General features: G+C 46.1%; 2 protein-coding genes across 2 annotated transcripts in view; both read right to left on the bottom strand.

Annotated features, from left to right (window-relative positions):
• Positions 1-466: 466 nt before the first annotated feature.
• Positions 467-4,483, bottom strand: LOC309602643 (trefoil factor 1-like; the record flags this gene model as incomplete). Its single annotated transcript, XM_082336386.1, has 4 exons — positions 467-483; positions 1,507-1,656; positions 3,263-3,409; positions 4,402-4,483. The coding sequence occupies 4 exons, from the start codon at positions 4,481-4,483 to the stop codon at positions 467-469; spliced, it is 396 nt and encodes a 131-aa protein (XP_082192512.1).
• A 7,515-nt stretch (positions 4,484-11,998) lies between these two features.
• Positions 11,999-21,155, bottom strand: part of TMPRSS3 (transmembrane serine protease 3) — a gene marked incomplete at both ends in the record, with an annotated part of 40,156 nt that continues 30,999 nt past the window's right edge. The window contains one exon of the mRNA XM_082336372.1: positions 11,999-12,157. Within this exon, the coding sequence (XP_082192498.1) occupies positions 11,999-12,157 (159 nt within the window). The remainder of the gene's footprint in view (positions 12,158-21,155) is intronic.

The raw sequence follows: 21,155 nt of genomic DNA, 5'->3' as shown, positions 1-21,155 counted from the left end.
GGTACCTGCCTGTGGGGACGCTGGTTAACAGTGAGAGTGCCCGCTGTTTCAGCCACGCGTTGCATCAGCAGCCGGGGCCCGTGTCGGGTTAGGTAGGGTACCAGGTGGGTACCTGCCTTCCCGAGCTACTCCATGCCCCGCTGATAGCGGCATCGAGGGATTGGCAGCACCAGAGATGGTGCAGAGAGCAGGAGGTCTCTGAGTCAGACCAGCTCGGTGGTCAGCTAAGAAAGGTGCCCTTCCCTATGTCTCGAGGGGGAAAAAAAAAAAGCCCAAACCCACAGCTGTAGTTAAATAAAGGGAAACGCTGAATATTTTCAGTATTTAGAAGAGCAAGTGGCCCATGTGAAGCCCATGTGAACAAATGTGAGCGGTCACTTGTGAGTGTGAAGTGTAGCTAACACAAAAAGCTGAGTGCCATGTCCCTTTCAGAAGTGTTAGTGACTAGTCTCTCATCGGCGGGTTGCTAAGATGCCCAATTTCCTGGGAAACAGGGAAATACACAGCTTTAAAATAAAGATAGCAGGGAACTCACAAATTGTTTCTTAGTTCTTTTATTGCAGTGAAAACCTGCACAGTTCTAGCCTACTGAAAGAATGAAAGCCGCAACTTTTCATCAGAAAGAAGTCAATCCAAGATAAAAATTAGAAATCATAGCTGTTACAAACTATAAAGACTGAGTTGGGACCTCTGGCTATTGTTTGGCGTTGGAATAGGTCCAAAGATCGTGAGGTTCTTGATGGAAGTTTCTCCTTTAACAAGCTGGGGAGGGGAGGGAAAAAGGAGAAGCGGATTAAGGGGTGTGTTTTCTCCACGAATTACACAGGATGCTAGGAAATGTTTTGCCTAGATGCAGGACATCAAAAAGGCAATTTTTTAGCAATTGCTTTCCCCTCCCTTGTATTTCCTAACTATGATTCAGATCAGTAAAACCAAATTATGGTGAATTGTTTCCAGTACAAAATATGCTGTGGGGTGAGTTGGAATTGGCTGAGGCTATTGGTTATCTACTTTACATATACTGAAAGGTCAATCCTAATTAAAAAAAACAGAAGGAGGGGATCAGAAATTTCTGTAAGTTTCATTCTGCATTTCTAAAGCAAAGTCTTTTCTCTCTTGTGATAAAGTAGATGTGAGTTTAGTAGCTGCATCTCTACCAGTGCATTAGCTGAGGGCTTGAGCTCACACCTGAGCCCAGACTACCTGTGCAGCCCCATTGCCCACAAGTCCCTGGCTTAGATGCATCGGCAACACCCACCCCCTGTGCAAGAAGCTGGTCTTTTTAGGGTTTAGCCACCTCTTCTCCGCTCATGCCCTGGGTGAGGGCTGAGCTCTGCACCCACAACGGGAAGGCACGGAGACCCCGTCCTGCTCATTCCCTCAGGCACGGCCCCTTGCCACGCCGGGCTGGCACAGCGCGCCAAGCACGGGCGCAGCATGGACCCCGCCAGGAGCCGTGGGCCATCCACGGGGACGCAAGGGACAGTGTCTCGGTCAGGACATTACCTGCCTCCACCACGCGGTGGTAAAAGCACCAGGGGACACCAGCGGGCTGTGCCCTGAAGCAGCACCCCTTCTTCTCACACTCCTTAGCCGTGATGCCGGGGAAGCCGCAGTTTATCCTGGCGTGAGGATCGTTGGGACATACTTTCCTAACTGCGTAAAGCAAAAACAAAGGAAGGAAGGAGGCTGTGTTACTTTATGCTCTGTTTACCTGGCGGCATAATTCACAAATAAAAGGCAGGGCACAAAGGTGAGGTCAGTGAGCAGAAGTGACAGCCATGATGACCTTTTCCACACCGATTTCAGGCAGCAGGTTCACCCAAACCCTTACCATGCCTGTTAGGCAAAACTAAATACCAAGGGGTGAGGAATTGCTGCTGTGCCCCAGAAGTCAGAGGGAGCAAAATTCACCCTTAGAAGTGCCTGTCAGGCAGGAACCCAGCTTTACCTTTCCTAGATCCAGCAATGGGGTCAAGAGACGAATGTCTCCCATAATGGTACCGCAGACACTAGGCTCAGACCAGGGTATATTCATGACCTGACCCAATGCTAACCCCAGAGCAGCCTGGCTAATGCGAGGAGAGGAAAACCCAGCCTCCTCTGCATGCCAACTTCAGTTATGGAAAGCAGATAGGTCATTTAGGAGGAAATCACAGCTCATCCAGGCAATTAAAAGTAAAATCACAGATAAAGAGGTTATACCACCTTGCCTGACTAATTCAGTTTTCCTGTCCTGAAACAGTTCTGCTCAGAAAAACAATTCTTTGAAAATGACGCTGTAAGCTGCTGCCATTTGTTTTTCAAGATTTTAATGAAATGCAAACTGTTTAAAAGCAAAATTATGGTTTTTCCTCTGACAACTCTGAGCCCTGTTGATCAATCTTGATTCATATCAAGATCTTTTATTGGGTAACGTTGCCTTTGCGCCCTCACTTCCTTCCATTTCACCTGTGCAACTGCTGAGACTGCCCTGAAGTTCTCCTACGAAGGAGCCGCGCAGTCAGCCCAGCAAATGTAGCTTACATTCAGCAGCTATGTACCATACAGACCTTGTCCTTGAGGGACTGGGAGAGCAGCTCTTAGCCTCTCTGAGAAAACACAGGCAAAAAAAGGAGGCAGGAGTTTAGAAGCTTTAGAAGGAAGAATCTAATGGAGAAAAGGATTTCCCCTGGGATATTTTGGAGATTTCATTGAACGAAGACTGGGAGCAAAAACAGGAGAGAAAATAAGAATCACCAAGTGGAGTTATGCTGGGCAACAGGAAGGAAGTAGCAATTGTCAAAACAGGCTGGAGAAAAGAGCAAAAAGCCTAGAAGTTACGGCATGTCTGTTATCTTTTGTGCAGGTGACAAACAACTACAGATGGACTCATCTACTCAGGACTTTCTGATATCTTTGACGTGCAGTGCTAAAGTCCTCCTGAGCCACATACAAAACCCATTTAAATAAGTGCTGAGGATCCCTTGCTCCACTGATGAACAAGACCACAACCGGCAGTGAAAAGTTTTTAGATAACCAGCACGGGTTATTTGACAACTAGAAGCCTGAAGGAAGAGGAAATATCTTGTGTGAAAAGGATGAGATAGAAGACTGATGGGTAAGCAAGGTTTGACTTTGCATTTTACTACCACTGGTCTTCTAATAGAGAGGTTTGTGCTCACTTCATTGGCCTAAGAAGAGAAGTAGAGCTGCTCCCCATTTTACACATTTCTGCATAATCACACATCAGGTAAATCAGTGTTTCTGGCAGAGATATTACCTTTCTTTGCTTTAGGAGCAAAGCACCAGGGAACACCGGGGAGTGCAGCGTTGAAGCAGCACCCAGCTTTCCTGCACTCCGCTGCTGAGATTCCCGGGTAGCCGCAGTTCCTCCGCTCCCTAAGGGCCACTTTACACTGGCATCTTGCTGTTCAGGAGAGAAGTAACAAGTTACTGGGTGCCAGTTTGCACGCTTGTTACCAGAGGTGCATTTATCAGGTGTCCACTGGGAACAATGATCTTTCCCTCGACTCTGTCTGTCTTCGTAAGAGTACCTTTTCTGTCACTTGCTAAGACCAGAACTTGTGTGGTTTAAAAGCTGCTTTTAAACTCCCACCAATTTCAGTAAGGGTTGTACTCCACCCTTTGAGAATCTGTGGTCTCACTTGCGGCCCAGCCAGCCCAGCACAGTGGGGTCTCTGGACTTCAAATAGACCACATCAAATGGTAAAAACCCATAACTTTAAATGTCATGCTAAGTAAATGTTTGTTGCTTTGCCTCTCCCATGTGAAGAAAGAAAGAGTTAAGGGTCCAGTGGATATTCGAACAGGTGTAAAAATACAAAATCTTTGCATTATCGTCAGGTGACTATAAAAACATAGGATTACATGCAAACAGTTGCATCTATACTTTTAACATTTTAAGTCTACTGCACAGTCACCCGCCACCAGGAAATTCTGGAGATGTCCCTAGGTGTCTGCCATTGAGCTACTTGCTTTCCAGTTCTTAAGTTGTCAAAATGACTTGTCTGCTATTGAGGAGGCAGATGGACTTCTTTGAAATTGTATTCACGTGGCAAAGTAGCATAAAATAAATGTCAGAAGACTATTTAGACAAAGCTAGCTCCTGTTCCTGTCCTGGTCCTGTTCTAGCGAGCTCCTGGACATGTCTGTCCCTCTACCTTTGTAGCAGGTTCCTGGTTATTCCACCAACACAAGAGCTCACCTGCAGTCTTTTTTATTTTGCCATAGATTTCTCTGAAAAAGTTAAAAAGTAGACTCCAACTTCGGTAACAGTACCAGAGCAAGACATTCGCTGTCTGATACGTAAACTGGAGACATGGTCTTGCTGCAGTTACAGTCAGTAGGATCAGGGCCACATACATACCTGTGAAGGCAACAGCAGATGAATGTACTTACTTGGTGGTGTCCTTCCCTCTGCCAAGGTGCTGAGGGCTACAATGAGGATGACGGAGAGCACACAGATCACTTTGAGATCCATTGCTCTTGGAAGGCGGGTGGATGAGAGGTGCCACTCTCCCTTGGAGCAGCTCGTTTTATGCACTCCTCGTGTTTGCCCAGCAAGGTCTGATAACATTGTTCCATCCGGTGCTTCTCCCAGAGGCTGGGCTTTCTTTTGTTTAATTAGGAAGTGTTGCCATGCATATTTTAATATCCCTGAGATAAACTTCTTAGGCTCCCATGATCTGCTGATTATGTATCTATTACATACCTATAGATACGTATCTATTACGTGAGCCTATAATCTATTAATTGGATGCTGCTGGGTGCCTCTGGCAGCCCCAGCTGATTTCATTGCCAATAGAGTATTTCAGACTTCTGGGCAGCTCTAAATGTTTGCCACTGCTGAAAAACTTATACATATATTTCCTATCCAAGTGTATCTTTTCTGCCTGAATTTTTCCCTCGTTATGCTTGCTCTGAAATGGGTAAGGCAGGAGGGCTGGAGGTGTGACACCTCCGAGCTTCAGGAGACCACAGGGCGAACCATGCTGGGGAACCGAGAACTGCTGCTACAGTCCTGAAGAAATATGTAAACAGAGAAAGTGGAAGGTGTGACTGTGAAATACCGAGCCCGGCTGAGGCCATTGTTTGTTTCCACAAATAAGGCAATTTACACCAGTTTATAATAGGAAAAGAAGGTATGATCAAACGAGAGGCAACAGCATAAAGAGACTTGAGAGAGGAAAGGAGAGTTTCTGCATGATCTTAGCCTGACCCACAGGCACTGTACTCATCTAGGAGTCAGACCCCAGCCGATATTTTGGACTCAAGGTCCTGCGCGAGGAGGAAGGTCAGGCTCCTGGAGCAGCCCCCCTTCCCGGCTTGCGGGTCCTGCCCCGGGGGGCCGCAGGGAGGGCTGCCCCCGTCCCCTCTGCCCGGTCCCCAGAGCAGAGTATTGCTTTGCAACACATCCCACACCACAGGAACATGATTTGACAAAACCAAACTTCTGAAGCACCATATTTGACCTATTAATGTCCCAATTGCTTTTCTCCTGGTTTCAAAGGTGACTTTTAATGCAGCCTTTGGGCTGTGTCAGGACAACAGGCCTTGGGACTTGGACTGCCCAGTCAGGCTTTAAGCTCCCTTTTGGACCTTTTTCTACCATTTACTGTAACATTTCTTAACTTCTAACAACTTTCCAATGCTTGAACACAAGCAGAGCAGTGCCAGGGAGGGGGAGACGAGCAGCGGGATGGTGGGACCAGCTCCGCACCCTCCCCAAAGGAGGCACCCACAGAGCAGGCAGGGCTGGCCGCAGGCCCATGGTGCTCTGCAGCATCCCTTGTCCCATGGGAAAACCACCAGGGAATTCTTCCCGTCCCTCACCAGAAAAGGGATTCAATGCATTTTTTTGGGTCTTTGACAGAATTAAGTCTTCATGCCTTTGATTTTTATATATGAGTTTGTTTTGTGCCCCTTTCCTTGGCAAAGTTCAGAGCAAGAACTTTTAACTTTTATGGTTGTGTTTTGAAGGTAATTTACTTGTGGAAAAGTATTTTGAACTCTGTAGGAAGGAATTTGCCCTACAAGGGAAGAATAATAGAGCTCATTTTCCTGCTGTTTAACTTTTTTAATACTTTATTTATGCCCATCCCTATTTAATATATTGATGGCACTTCTCATTGAAAGTCATGACTCGTAAACCAAACATTTTGCGTATACTTCATTTCACAAGATACCAAGCTGCAGGCAGAAGAGGACTGTGTTCCAGCGCTCAGGAGTTTGATCATGCCTTTTACGTCCATCACTGGGAGAAAACGTCAGATTTAAAACTTAAAAATCCAGTTTTCTCCTCATGTGCAACATCGATGGTGCTCCCAAATGTCCATCGTGATGCCTGGTCCAGTGAAGTCATTAGCAATTTTTCCATAAGCTTTCTTCTCACGGTGCAGGGGGTGAGATTGGCTGAAACGTTGCCCATCTACAAAAGGAAAGCCATCATCCCGAGGGGGGGACCATGCTGCTTTCAGACCTCCATAGCAGTTCTCAGTAGATGATTGGCCCATCGCATGAGTCGGGTGAAACTTCTGATAACATTTGTCCCTCCTGCCTCTTACTGGACATTAATTAAGTCCTTATCTGTCAGCTGTCATCTCTTGGGCCTAATCCCAACTGCGTGCACAAAGGCAAATGTACCACTGAGTTTTTGCTGCGGAAAGAGCGTTTGATTGGCATCTTAAAACAAACACATCGAAAGAAATAAGCTTCTTGCTTTCTGCCAGCGGATTACTTTAATATCTTTAATATGTTTATATAGCAAAGCCTTGAAAATTATCTGGGGCTTTCCTGTAAATGTGTTTCCTTCCCTGAGGCTGGCATCTAGCTAGACCTTTTGATAACTCGGCGCAGGGCGCTCAGGCTCAGCAAGTGCCCAGGGCCAGAAAGGGCTTGGAGGGCTCCTTCCTCCTCTCCAGCCTCTGTGTCCTCCCTCACCACCCTCCTCTGGTCCCACGGGGCTTTTAGCTGAACTGTGGGGCTCTCACTTCCTTCCCAGTAAGGAAACAAGAAATCACCATGGCTGGTACGGACCTTCTTGCTGTGGGTGAATAACAGGCTGCAAATTTGTATTCTGATATTGCAGAACTTTTAAAGGATGTGGGTATTTTTTTCTTTTCCTCTTCACTTAAAAACAAAGAACCAGCAACCAACAGCACAAATTAATTTTTCATCATAAAGGGAGTTTTTTGTCCTAAAGGGAATTTCCTTTTGGGGTAACTGTTAGTATGAGTGCTGACCTGAGAAATCTGTCATTGTGCCAACACCACTGCATGTGAGACCAACAAAGTAAACCCCAAGTTTTGAGTGTTCCCTAAAATAAATCATCATAAAAGAGAAGAAAGTCAGAGACAAAGGAGGGGGAAGTCTTCATCAATTTTGTTCCTTCCAGCTGTGCAAGGGGCACTCAGCAGAAGGAGAGACTTGGAGCAGGGATAGTCTGACAACGCCACTTAGGTGAACGTCGCTACGTGCCACTCATTCACTGCAATAGTGGTTTTTATGAGAGTGTTTCTAGAAACCATAGCAATGAGCAGCACTCTCTCCAATGGCCACTGGTGCCCTGCTATGTCTCCCTTCCTCCATCCCATTTGCAGGTACATGGGCCTTTGTGTGGGGAAAAGGCAGCGCAGGCGCCTGATCCCCCCCCACGGTGCATGGCCTGTAGGACCACAACGTTTAAAGGTTGTATTTTTCAGGGTGTACTTTCCCTGGGGTCCATAAGGCTGTGCTGTGGGTCTGCTCTACCCTGATGAGTTATATGGATGGTTTGCATATGGAGATTTTGTCATTCAACTGCTGGAGACAGAGGGACATATCTCGACATGGAGTCCCTGCGATGACCCTATTGAGGTGGAGAGCAGGGCTAGGACCTGCTATGACTCTGCCTGCGACAGCCCCGTGGGGTCTGGATGACCCCCTGCAAAGGCTGACGGGCATCCCCGAGTGCCTGCCAGCACTTGGCCCTGTCCTAGTGCAAAGGGGGTGGCAGGGACACCAGCGAGGGCAGGGACAGCAAGGGGCTGGGGCTCCCAGGGGTCCCTGTCCCTCCTGGGAATTGCACACAGGGACCTGCAGTCCTGGCTGCAGGCTTTGTGCTATGCTTGCGCTCCAGGCTCGTCCCTCCCTGTGCTTGGAGGTCCCAGCCACTGGCTCACACAGCAGGTGTGCGACTGGGACCTGGCGTTTATTTTTGCAATAAGGAGGAGAGGCAATCTGCCCGCGCAGCTTGTGGCAACGGTGCCCAGGTGAGTGGGTGAGATGGTGAGCGGGCAAACCACGCACAGAGCAGGCACCGACACAAACCGCCTACGTGTGCGTACACACAGGGTGCCCTCACAGGTGCTCCTGCATCTGTGGGCAGGGTCTGGCCTCCCAACGTGGGGATGTTCATCTCAGCGTGCATCTCTGGACAAGATGCTGTGGAATTAGGGACATGGGCCTCTTCCAGCTACTGTCCTGCAGACCCTTGTGTTTTCAATAGACACATTCCCACGTGCCACTTATCCTTGCAAGGCATGGTACAGCGATGAGCTTCCTTGCTGCTCTTGTTAAAACCTAGAGAAAATTAAAGAAAGATAAATAAAGTAGAGGACTGGATTTGGAGCTGCAGGTTTCTGCATGTAGCAGGCATCCTGGCAGAAATCATTCCAGTCCTCCCCAATCCCTGGTGCAAATTAGAGTTACCTGGAGGTTGAAAAACTTGTAATGGAAACTTTAAGCGATGTTGCAGTCAATTTCTAATGTTCCTTCCTCTTCTGAGCCTCTACTTATTTATTTCTGTGCCAAACACATCTGGGAATGGGATTTTCAAGATGCCAGCAAGGTTGTTGGGATTGTGCAGGAGCATGCATTTGAACAGAAGCAAAAATACCAGGAAGAGTTTCCCAGTAAGATTCACAGCTCCATGCCTGTAACAAGATTCATGGTCTCAAATCTGTATTGGGCTTCCCTAGCAGAGGTTATTCTCTAGCCCACACAGGAAATCTCTGTGTTTTTGAAGCTTAAAGATCAATATTTTGAGTGTGTGTGGGAGGTGTCTAACCATGTTATTTTTAGATATAGGTCTGTTGTAAAACATGCTCAAAGATTTTGTTTCCCACAAAGCAGGCAGTAGCTGTGCTGCAGCTTGGAGGTGTCTGGGCAGAGCAATACAACCTGTGCTCCTTGCTAGGGTCACCCTTGTTGGGCATAGGCTGGCTTTCCTTTTTTCTTTCAGGGTGGCCCCCATTTCACAAGCAATCAGCCAAGCAATGCTTCACAGGGAAGCTTAAAAATACCGCATCTGGGAAAACACAGCTGGACCTAACTATAGTGCTCTAAACTATAGACTCTAACGCTTGAACCTGTGCATGTTGTTAAACACAGGTTGAAATATGGGACAGGTGACATTTTTGGAAAAATTTAAACATTCATTTATATATGTAAGCCCCTGGAGTCCAGTCAAAGGTTTTACAATGTTCCAGTTGCATGGTTGCTACCTGGCTTGCTTTTGCAAGCCATGCTACAGAGAAACCTGTTGCATAAAACCATCAGCCATCAGAGCAGGGGCAGATATGTGTCACTAGGGAAAACAGGGGAAGCACTGAGTCAGGAGAAACTGGATATAGAGAGGAACTCTGTGACCCTCACGTACACCTAAGTTTGGATGTAGGTTACTGCAGCAGGCAGTGTCCCACCGCACTTGTCTCCCCAAGCTGCTAAACTCACCCTCTGTGGGATTAAAACCTGAACAGGTCTGGGGAAGGAACTGCAGAAAGGGAAAGAAGCCTTGAGCTGTAAAGGGGGAAAAAAAAAAAAAAAAGAAAAAGAAAGTAGTAGGAATAAGAGGTCCTGTACAGTCTCTGATGACCTGCTGTGTAAGGTGTGTTGATCCATGTGTTGGGAGCAGTAGGAAAACCCTGGCATTTCTGGTGTAAATGAGGGAGGGGTCCGTTAGCTTCCCACATATTTTAACTAGATGAGTTATCACACAAAAGCCCTCAATTCAGGATGTTATCTGCCTATCTACCAAATAACACTATGGGTTCAAAAAATAGAGAAAACCCTACATCTTAATGCTGGGAAGGACAATTCAAAGTAACCATTGAGATCCATCACTTTGATAAACAAACATACCTACCTGAGATAGATATACTAACGCAGGTGTCAAAACCAACTTTAACCTGGTGACTCCTTCAGGGGAATTTTGTAAAAGGATATGTCGTTTCTATAAACCAGAGGCAGTGCTGGAGGCAGTCTTTTGTCACATTTCTGTGGCCAGCATCCTTGCACAAGGTAGAATGAAAAAAATAATTACCTGACGTTGATAAAATGTATAACTTAGAGCTGAGTCAGACCTAAAAGCCTGAATTTCAACATGCAATACATGATTGCAAAAATTTTGGTTGCAACTGCAAAGCTCAGTGCTGATTTAGAAATACAGAACTGAGCCTGTTATTTTTCCTAATGCTTCTTGGTTCTCCAAGCAGCATGTGATACCTGCATTGACAGCATTCGCCTTTTTTTGTGAGCACCAAAGCAACACCAGAAAATGCTTATGGCTCCTGAGATGAGGTGGGGACCAGGCTGTGGAGAAAAGGGCACAGTGGCTGTAATGAATGTTAAGATGTAGCCTTAATCTCTTTTCTAGACCCCATCAGTCTTTGCAGTGACCCAGAGAGGGGAAGAAACACTTGAATTCAGCCTGAGAAATGCAGAAGATCTGGTTCGAGACATGGCCATTGAAAGGCCTCTTTATGATAGTGGTCATGATATATTCCAGTTTACCATGCCCCAAGCAGGAAAAAAGCCAAAATCCTGATCTATTACCTTCTAAAAAGGGAAATGTATAAACCAGAGAAACTTATTAAATGGAACTTAAAGGAAGAGTAAAATGGGTGAAATGCTTGCAGACAGCAGGGTGCTGTTTAAAGACACAATATGAAAGACTCAGAGTAAATCATAGAATCACAGACTGTCCTGAGTTGGAAGGGACCCACAAGGATCAGCGAGTCCAACTCCTGTCCCTGCATAGGACAACCCCAAAATTCACCCCATATGTCTGAGGGCGTTCTCCAAATGGTTCTTGAATGTTGTCAGGCTTGGCGCCATGACTACCTCCCGGGGGAGCCTGCTCCAGTGCTCCACCACCCTCTGGGTGAAGAACCTTTTCCTAATGTTCAACCTAAACCTCCCCTGGCATATCTTCCTGCTGTTCCCACCAAACAAAAAATATGAAAATGCTGTCCTCAGGCACACATATAGGCCCAGAATAAGTGAACAGCAGAGTAAAGGAAGCTACTAGAATAAAAAAGACTTTTTTTCAAAGCCAAATTAAAAAAAACGGAAAAAAAAACCTGACCGCAGGAAAGTAAAATCATAAAGAGATAAACAAATAATTTCTTTTAAGATAGGAGACAAAGGTCAGCTATCACCAGGGAGAGAAGAGGATTTTTGTTGTTCAACATACTCATAAATGATCAGGAAAGGTTGGTGAATAATGAGATGATGAATATGCTGATGATTCAGAATATTTTTCATATTTTTCAAAAGTGCAGGTAACTAAACAGTTGAAGAAATGTCTTACAAGACTGAGTGACTGGGTGATAAATGGCAAATGAAAGGCAGAGTGGGTAAGTAAGTGCAAAGTAAAGTGCATGGAGGAAGAGTAACCTAATTATATAAACACAAAGATGGGCTGCAAATTAGCTATTGTCACTCAGAGAGCTTTGCATCACTGTGAATATGCCAATTGAATATTCAAAGTGTCAGAAAGGCAAATTGAGTTATAGCAGTTATTAGGAGAGGGACTGAGTACAAAGTGGCAAACATAATTTTGGTACTGCCGCAATCCCTGCTGCTCCCATGCCTGCTTCACTTTGTGATGTTCTGGTTGCCCCAAGTTAAGAAAGAGAAAGAGTAATTAGAAGAGAGGCTGAGAAAAGCCCTCTGGCTCAATGAGCTATGAAAAAAAGATTTTGAAGAGTGTAAAGATCTTTTAGAAACTAAGGTGTCATAGGACAGACAGGGAAGTTTTCTCCCGGATAAATAACGAGCTAACAAGCAGAGAGCGGGAGCCAGTGAACGGTTTTCTCTGTGGGGAGAGGTCATGAGAAGGCTCCTGCAGAGAGCTACGCTGGGGCCTTTGCAGCTTAACAAACTCATAAACCATCTGGAAGAGGAGACAAGAGGGTGAAATTTGTTGACAACACTATTTCTGTGGTGGCAAAGATATGAGCCAATTGCTCAGATGGATTGTGCAAAATTGAATGACTGCAGAATAAGATGGCAGGTGATGCTTAATGTCCGTAAATATGAAGTGATGTACAGCTGGGAAAGGAGCAATCCTACCTTTTCAAATAAAATTATGGGCCCTGAGTTGATTGTGATCACTCGAGTACGTGCAAGTGCAATGTAAGTATGACATGAGCATATGGAGGATAACAGACAGTTTTATGAAAACACCAGCTCAGTGCTTAGCAACCATGAGAAAAACAAATGGCAGGTTATCAATTATTAGGGAAGGGATAGAGAATCACACAGATTCACACTGTTATACCATCTTATAAACCCACAGTACATCCACTTTTTTCATGCCGTGTTCTCAATCTCCTGCCTGTAGAAGGTCCTGTGACAAGGATGGCAGTGTGGGACAGCATCCACACCAGGAATGACCACGTACACTAGGTCTCTCCAGGCTGTGAGGTCTACACAGGTCACAGGAGACAGAACTCACTGTCTCATCTAATATAAAAATCTGAGTGGCAGGTTAGAAGCACATGAAGGAAGATGGTTCTTCACCGAGCACGTAGGTACGATGCAGTTCAGCTGTGGAGCTCCCTTCTGCAGGACATTGTGGATGCTAAAACTTCACACAGGTCTGAAAAGCAATTGGATGAACTCATTGAAGAAAAATTGTTTGGGGCTAGTAAATCCCTAAACTATATGTCTATCTCAGGAAATGTCTAAGCTGCAAATCACTGGAAGTTGGAGGGGTATTCTGGGAAAGTATCACTGCCTGTATGACTATTCTTGCTGCTCTTGAGGACAGGACACTGGCTGGCTGGACATTAGCTAATGTTACTCATCATTTCTCAGAATACAACAACCAGAAGACATTCAATGAAATGACGAGGCAGGGATTGTAAATGAGAATATAGTGTATGACTGTATTCTCTGTACTCCTTCTTGAAGTTTTCCTGTAAGCAACTGTGACTGGCCATGCATAGCATGGGGAACTGGGCTGGGGATGGACTTAGCCTGGCTTAGTCTGGCAAATTCTATGACTTTATCTTTGCATCTTTTGATTTTCATCATTTTTTAGGAGCATCTTTTCAAACTCTCCCAAATTGATGAGTTTAATCATCTGGTGAAAGTTTTGAGCTCAAAATCAAGAAAATCTAGTTTGTTTTTAATTCTGAATCTGGTAAAAATGTCCCAGTTTGGAGAATGGAAAATGCTGTGATGGGTGGAGTTTCACAGATGCTTCTGAAACTCACCAAAACCCAAAGCAAACCCACGCCCCGTGGATCAGTTGCAATTACTGGAAGACAGACTCAAATCTAGCACCGCTTGTGAAGAGGGGAGGGTTTCTGGGTCAGTTCCCTCCCACGGTGACTGGCGGGAGGGATGCTCGCAGGTGGGGGGAAATGCATTGCCCGTGGTAGAGCCGGCAAGGGGTACGAGCAGGCCAACACCTCTCACCTGCACCTGAGACAGGGGACGGGAAGGCACTGAGACCGGTTGGCAGCTCCAAAAACTGATGTGCTGAGGGCAATGGCATGGAGCAGCTGATAAATATTGCCTGTATTGTATCATTTTAGCTTAATTCATTCATTAATATCAGAGCAGGTGGTAACATAAGTAGGAGCACGCAGGGGTTAGTAGCCATTAATCCTGCAAGCTAAAGGTCAATGTTCCCCTTTTAGTTTTCTTGCAGCTTCTTAGACCAGATTGTGAACTGTGGTTTTCACCTTACATGTGAAGGACTGAACATTATTCAGGACATATGAGAAAAAAAAAAAATCCATAGTTCTCATTTGCTACTATGGGAACAGTGGGTGATCAAAACTTTGAAAACCAGGTGATGCAGGCAAAGGGCTCTAAGGTTATTTCTGGCATAAATAGCTAAAGAGATAAATACAAATGAGAAATTCTTGAAATAGGAGAAGCAGGAAACCTAGGAAATAATGTGAGCCTAAGACATCATGTGGGAGGAAAAGGTCATTTTCCATTTCAAAAGCAGGTAGTGAAACGATACTGCCCAAACTGCTGTCTCCAAATAACAGTGAGGACTGGAGAAGGCTGAGAGGGAGGTACAGTGTGGCAGGGTCTGTATAAAAATTAGAGGGCAGAAAGTGACCTGGACTGGCTCAGCTGAGCTGCTAGCAAAAATTACCTACCATGGTGGCAGAGTGGAGTCAAGACAATTGCTGCTTTTAGCAAGTTTCGGTTATTGCTCTCTTCATTGATGATAGTGAGTGGAGGAAATACTCGCCGGGAAGTGTTTCTTCTGTACCAATTAAATGTGGTTAAAAATAGAGGGAGAAATATTAAGCTCTAATGTTAGCAAGAGTATATGAGGATTAATGGGAGAGCTACTTCAGGGAGAAACCATCTCTCTATATAGTTAAATTCTTCAAAGGAGTTAACAAAATAATGAAAGAAAAAAGTAGGAAGTAGAAGGAAAAAACTAGAAATTTCAAAAGAAAAGAGAAGGCTAGCTATAAAATTCCTTCAAAAGCTTCCTTTTAAAGATTTTAAAGAGAGTAAGCGTATGAAGTGAACTGTAAAGTTTTGGCAAGAATCTGAAAAGGAAAAAAAATATTTTCCTCCTCTCAAAACTATAAAACCTTAATAAAAAAATTTTTCTTTACTATGTTTTTTATAATATCTTACTGCAGGTGAGAGCATTGCAGAAGCCACAAAGCTCTTTAGCTCCAGCCCAGACGAGCACGTCGGCCGTCTCCAGCTGGGATGAAGGATGCCACAGCAGATGAAATGGCACCTGAGGCTGCCCTTGCTGCGTCCTGCTTACCTGGTGTAGCCTGACAAAAGATGATGCAACACACTGGACTGTAGCTGAGGTGCGAGAACTAGATCAAATGTACCCAGCAGGATTAAAACGTTGCTTGTTAGAGCTGGCTGGGATTTTTTTCAACATAAAGTTTTGTCAGGACGAGTAGATTGAAATAGACACTTGATGCCTGCAAGGATTGCATTGGCAAAACACCGCTGTGACAGTTCTTCCCGATCTGAAGGTGTTTTGGGATGTGACAGACAGCAAGCAAGAGAGCTCTCTGTCAGCTCAACAAAAAGCTATTTGCAACAGTTCCTGGAAGGAAAAATCCATCCCAGCTTTTAAAAACCCCAAAATATCATAGTTGGTTCATGAATCCCCTGAGGCAGGAATACCCATCAGCTGGGAGTGCACAAGAAATGAATGCTTCCCCTCTTGCTGTGACCGTGGAGGCTGGTGTCGAGGGCCCAAGGCAGCACAGCTTTGCTCTTTCACACTTGTCAAGGAGGTGGCACCTGCTCAATCTTTTCCCCTTTCATATAAGGCCCTATCTCAGATCTGTGAGGCAAAGTGAGAGCTAAAGCCAGAAAAACCCTTTAATAGTGAGAACATACGTCCTTTTGGGTGCAAATAGGAAAGCAATCAAATTTTAATGATAGAAGATATTGTACACATTTTCTGTATATGTCACACAGACAATACAGTAGCCCAGGAAGGCTCTCACATTGGCTCACTGGATTAAATCTCTCATTTGTAGCACAACAAAGTAAATCGTCAAACACATTTCTGTCCACAGTAGCAAAACAGCAGTTGATTCATGCCCATAAATACAGGGAGGAAAATGTCAATATTGCAGTAAATCAAGCAGCTTCCCTCTATCATATTTTGCTTTTCAGAAGCGAGACCTGAATTCTCAATGTCTCTCTGCTAATGGAAAAATTCTGAAAACTAATTAAAAAGTCTCTATTCAATGGGCTGTGGAGAATTTATAGCAGTGAAACTGTCTCTGTCAGACAAATATGCTATTGATAGTCCTGTGGGAACCAATGATGAAGGGACTACAAATAAGAATAGAGAGAGAAAAAAGAAATAGGCAGTACGCTGGGCACCATTTCAGGCAGCTGGATGCTGGTGTGCGGGGAGGCCAAGGAAGGGAGAGGGCTGGGGGTATGCTGGTGTCAGCGCTAACAAATGCCGCTCCGGGAGAGGTTTTGATGAGAGAACCAGAGATGTCCTGTGGGCTTTTACCTTTTCTCAAGGAAGGCACTGCATCTGTGGTTTTGGTTAACCAAAAGGGCAGCAAACCATCCCACCAGGCATCACTGTCCGGTAACACCACAGATCACAGAATCATAGAATCATAGAATCGTCAAGGTTGGAAAAGACCCATAAGATCATCGAGTCCCACCGTTAACCTAACACTGCCAAGTCCATCTATACCATGTCCTCGAGCACCACATCTATCCGTTCTTTAAATACCTCCAGGGATGGAGACTCAACCACTTCCCTGGGCAGCCTGTTCCAATGCTTGACCACCCTTTTGGTGAAGAAGTTTTTCCTAATATCCAACCTAAACCTCCCCTGGCGCAGCTTGAGGCCGTTTCCTCTCATCCTATCACTCGTTACTAGGGAGAAGAGACCGACCCCCACCTCGCTACAACCTCCTTTCAGGTAGTTGTAGAGAGCAATAAGGTCTCCCCTCAGCCTCCTTTTCTCCAGGCTAAGCAACCCCAGCTCCCTCAGCCGCTCCTTACAGGACTTGTGCTCCAGACCCTTCACCAACTTCGTTGCCCTTCTTTGGACACGCTCCAGCACCTCGATGTCCTTCTTGTAGTGAGGGGCCCAAAACTGAACACAGTACTCGAGGTGCGGCCTCACGAATGCTGAGTACAGGGGCACTATCACCTTCCTGGTCCTGCTGGCCACACTATTCTTGATACAGGCCAGGATGCCATTGGCCCTCTTGCCCACCTGGGCACACTGCTGACTCACGTTCAGGCGGCTGTCAGCCAACACCCCCAGGTCCTTTTCCGCCAGGCAGCTCTCCAGCCACTCCTCCCCCAGCAGATCCCTCCTGAAGGGTGAAGACAAATACTGAACCACAGCACCAGACCATCCTGGACGCTCTGTTACCTCCAGTGACACTTGGCCACCCTGGCAGTCACCCACAGCTCCCTGACAGTATACACCACAGCCGGGCTCAGCTATAGCTCTGTAGGAGGCTTTTTGGGAGTTCAGGGGCTGCTGCTTCCCTGCGGCTACCCCACACATGAGGGATGCCGGCGGTGACCTGCACCCTGGGCTGAAGGAGGACAACGCTGCTGGTATCGGCTGTGTGCATTCTTTCTCCTGTTGGTCCCCAGGAGCTGTGGCATCTGCATTACAGCCCTCCACTGCACTTTGTTCATAGATGAAGGCACATTAACCACATCCAGGCTAGACAAGAAGCATTGGTGAGATTCAGTGGCCTGTTGTAACGGCCATCAAGGCTTCTGGATGGCCTTTTTCAGCAACAACGTCTGCAAAAACACATGTGCAGAGGGCAGGTTTTGCCATTGGTGAACTTCATGCAAACCTGGCAGACTTCAGGCTGAGTCTATGGCATTTCTCATTTCACCAGCTGGAGATGGAAGACTGCTTTTTTCCCAGAGTGAAAGCAGTTTTCCCAAAGCAGGAACAGGCTCTTGCCCAGCCGTTACAGGCACATTCACATCAGGGAAGCAATGGAAAGCAGGCCAGCCCTCTCACCAGTCCTGCCCCACTGAAAACACTTCCTTGGTGGCAAATGCCCCCCTCCCATACCCCTAGAGACCCGCTGTGTTGCATCTTGAGCTGGTTGCCAGTGCAAAGCATGGGCACACAGCACTTTGCAGCCGAGGGCATTGCAATGGCAGCACCCGTTGCTGATGGGAGGGCCAGAAAGGTTTAATTACATATAAACTGGATGATGAGTTTCTGTTCACTGGAACCTACTCTTTACTTTGTTCTACAAATGCTGTTTCGGTGGTTTAGTCTCAGGTTGGCTGGACTTTGTTTGGAGAGGTTCAAAACCTCTTTATTCATCTCCTTGATAACAAAGGAGAGCTTTAGAAACATGGAAAACATGAGGCCCCTTTAAGAAGGGGCCTGATTGCTGAACAACAAGGTGGGCCCCCTTACCTTCCTGCTAAATGTCCTTCTCATTAGGCAATAGGATCAGCCACTCTCACCTAATGTGCATTTAATTGTTTGCATTAAGGAGGGCCACCTGCCAGGGGAGAAACTGAGAGAGGAACTATGTGAGTCAGAACGAAGCCTCAGAAGTTGGGAGCCCCAGCCACGTGCCCTCACCTGAAGGTTTTGGGGTTGGTGTTTTTCCCCTCATTTTCTCCTCTAGCCTGGACTGCAGGTAAATCCCTGACTCAGTCCCTTTGCCCCTTTAAAATACTTTTACTTAGTGAAATTACATTAGTAGTAAGAAAAAGTTCTGCTAATAATTTAGTTAAAATTATTTGTTGCTATCTATACAGCCCCTGATATTTGTGTTGGGATCCATTCAGAATAACTATTATTTAGTAAATGCTTTGTTTGCCATTCCTAAGGGTAGCTTTATACAAACTTTGATTAAATCATTTCCTGCCCAGCCAACATGCTGGTCAGAAATTTTCAGTCGGAGGTTTTTTTCACATGCTGTAGCTAAACTTGACCACTGTAACTGTGTGATGTAACAAAATGATTGCTATTTTAAGGGACAATTTGGTGAATTTTTTGATGTTACATTAGTCTCAGAGATGTTCAATGTTCAAAACAAACGATCCCTGTTGTTGGCTCTTGGGAAATGCAGACCTGCAGATGGTGCAGAGTAGCGATCCTGATGAGATACTCTCAACTAAAATGCTCCTGAAAAAGTAGCATTCAAATAGACTTCAAGTGGGAGATGCCATTAGGACAGCTGCGAGGTCCTGTAGAGGGTAACCTTGGCAATGAGGCTTGCTCCCTTTCTGAAAGAGCCTGTCTGGCCACAGAGAGAGCTGGGAAGGTGAGCTTAGCTGGCTATAATGGCCCCACAGTCAGGGCTTCAGCTCAGCACGAATGTTTGGTTCCCATTCACATTAGGTGGGTCATCCTAGTGCCAACAGGACTTTCTGGTACTGGCCTGACCTCATTCACTTTACCTTTTAACGGAAAGAAAGAAAACAAGTTTACGTGTGTTCTTGAAGAGACCAATTCCTGTGCTGTGGTTGTAGCAAAACGGGTGGATGAGGACAAATGGCTCAATATGCTCCATCTGTTGTCTTTATGTTACTCTATGATATAGAAATGTGAGTTGTCTATCTGTATGACTGATGGGGAGAAAAGAAACCCTTAAATATTGTTTATTTCTCTCTCCTTTGTTTTCTTTCTTTCTCTTCTTAGTTGGTTAAATCAAAGTGGCTCTGGGCATATAGACCTCTACACAGCAGATGTGCTTTAAATCCTGTGCTTTGTTACACTAACATTTGGGCCGTTCCTGTCTTGAACTCATTACTCTCCAATGACACAGCTGGAGGGAGGATGAGATTTAGGAGAAGGAAATAATTTTCTCTTAGTATCCTTTTACCTTTATAGACACTTTAAAATAAAAAATATACATGCCATAGCAAATACTTGCTTTAACAGCTTCAGATTCCTGGTTGCACTATAGGGTACCCTCCGACTACATGTCACCTGAAGCTCAGTGTGGGCTAGCAATGGCTTCATAGGGCTTGATGTGACTGCACCTTGCCACCAGGGAAAACAGCCCAGCCCTGGCTTACGCTAGTGTTGCTGGTTTGTTCCCGCTTGGGCTGATGGCTTTTAATCTGATGCACCCTGGACTAGTGTCCAGGGAAATGTGGCAGCAGCCCCAGACTTAGATGGCCAGTCACCTTTTCTCCTGCCTTCACCAACCAGAAGGCAGCAGGGGTGTCTCAAGCCCCTCTGTTCATGCTGGGTCAGTGTTCACTCCTGAAGAAACAAGGTCACACTTGCTGGATCAACCCTCTGCCCTGAACTTCGAGTGCCAGCCTTTCCCCCTGAGGTCTTGCCTAGCCCAGTGTGCTCAGAGGACATAGGCAGCAAACCCCCTCTGCAAGAAAGGAGTAGGAGGAAAGCAGGTTTCAGCAGGTCCTTTACCCCACTGCCTTCTCATGCGGTTAAACTTAGAAGATTTCTTTCCTCTCTGGTCCTCTATACAAAGTCTCATGGGCTTAAAAGTTAGCAAAACAGTTTTTGAAATCCTCTTCCACAGGCTCTAGGGTAGGGCTAATTATCCAGAGTTGAAATCATAGGAGCAAACCCCCTCTGAAATATAAGATCCTTGCAGGAGATGGAAAGAGACAGAGTCACTGTGGTTTTATTCGGCAGGTTTAACCCTGCAGCCAGCACAGAGCTCTGCTGCCCCAGCCTTTGCCTGTACCAACACCTTGCTGCCTGCAAGAGAGCAGAGCCAGGACTACAGGCTCCCAGCCTCTGGGGCTGGCAGCAGATCCATTTGCTCCTTGTGCTGTCTGAGCCTTTTTTCCCCAAATCCCATGAAAACACAAGTGTTCATGGGTCAAGCAGCAGAAGTCCAACTTTAACTGAGCCACAGGAAGGGCTGAAGTCATGGCTGGACCCTCCCTGCCTGTCCCTGCCTGCCTGCAGCCCTGGACCTGGGGCTATCCCTGACCCTGGAGAGCTGCTGCAGCCCCAGAGAGATGCTCTTGCCCTGCCAGCCCTCAGAGTTGCAGAGGAAGGGCTGATAATTGGAAACCCCATATTTTCCTCCACCTTTTTCTTCTTCAGCAATATTGGGACAGGAAATATGAAGGGACTAATTACCAGAGATAGGGGTCTGTCTTTTTTCTTTTTAAATTGAGCATGTTTTAATCTAGGAAGTGCTGATCTTCCAAAGCACTCTGTCCTGCTTCATGAGTGGGCTTTGCACTCCCTCTTCTGGCATAGGGACCCGGTGTGCAGGGGGAGGAAGAGGAGGGAGGGTGGTGGTGGTGCCCTGCAGAAGGTCTGCTAGCTGCTTGCAGGTGCTGGCAATGGGGTACCCTGCCTGTCCTGAGCCCCTCTTGGCCTCACTGCTGCCAACCCAGCTCTCCCCAGCCATCCTTACCTGCCTGGAGGGCCTTTGGCTCCTCTCTGCAAGGGAAACCACAGGAGC

This window comes from Platalea leucorodia (assembly GCF_965183815.1).
Source record: "Platalea leucorodia genome assembly, chromosome: 2".
Classification (NCBI taxonomy): Eukaryota; Metazoa; Chordata; class Aves; order Pelecaniformes; family Threskiornithidae; genus Platalea; species Platalea leucorodia.
Note: the sequence above shows the minus strand (reverse complement) of the source record. Positions and strands in the feature narration are given on the sequence as shown.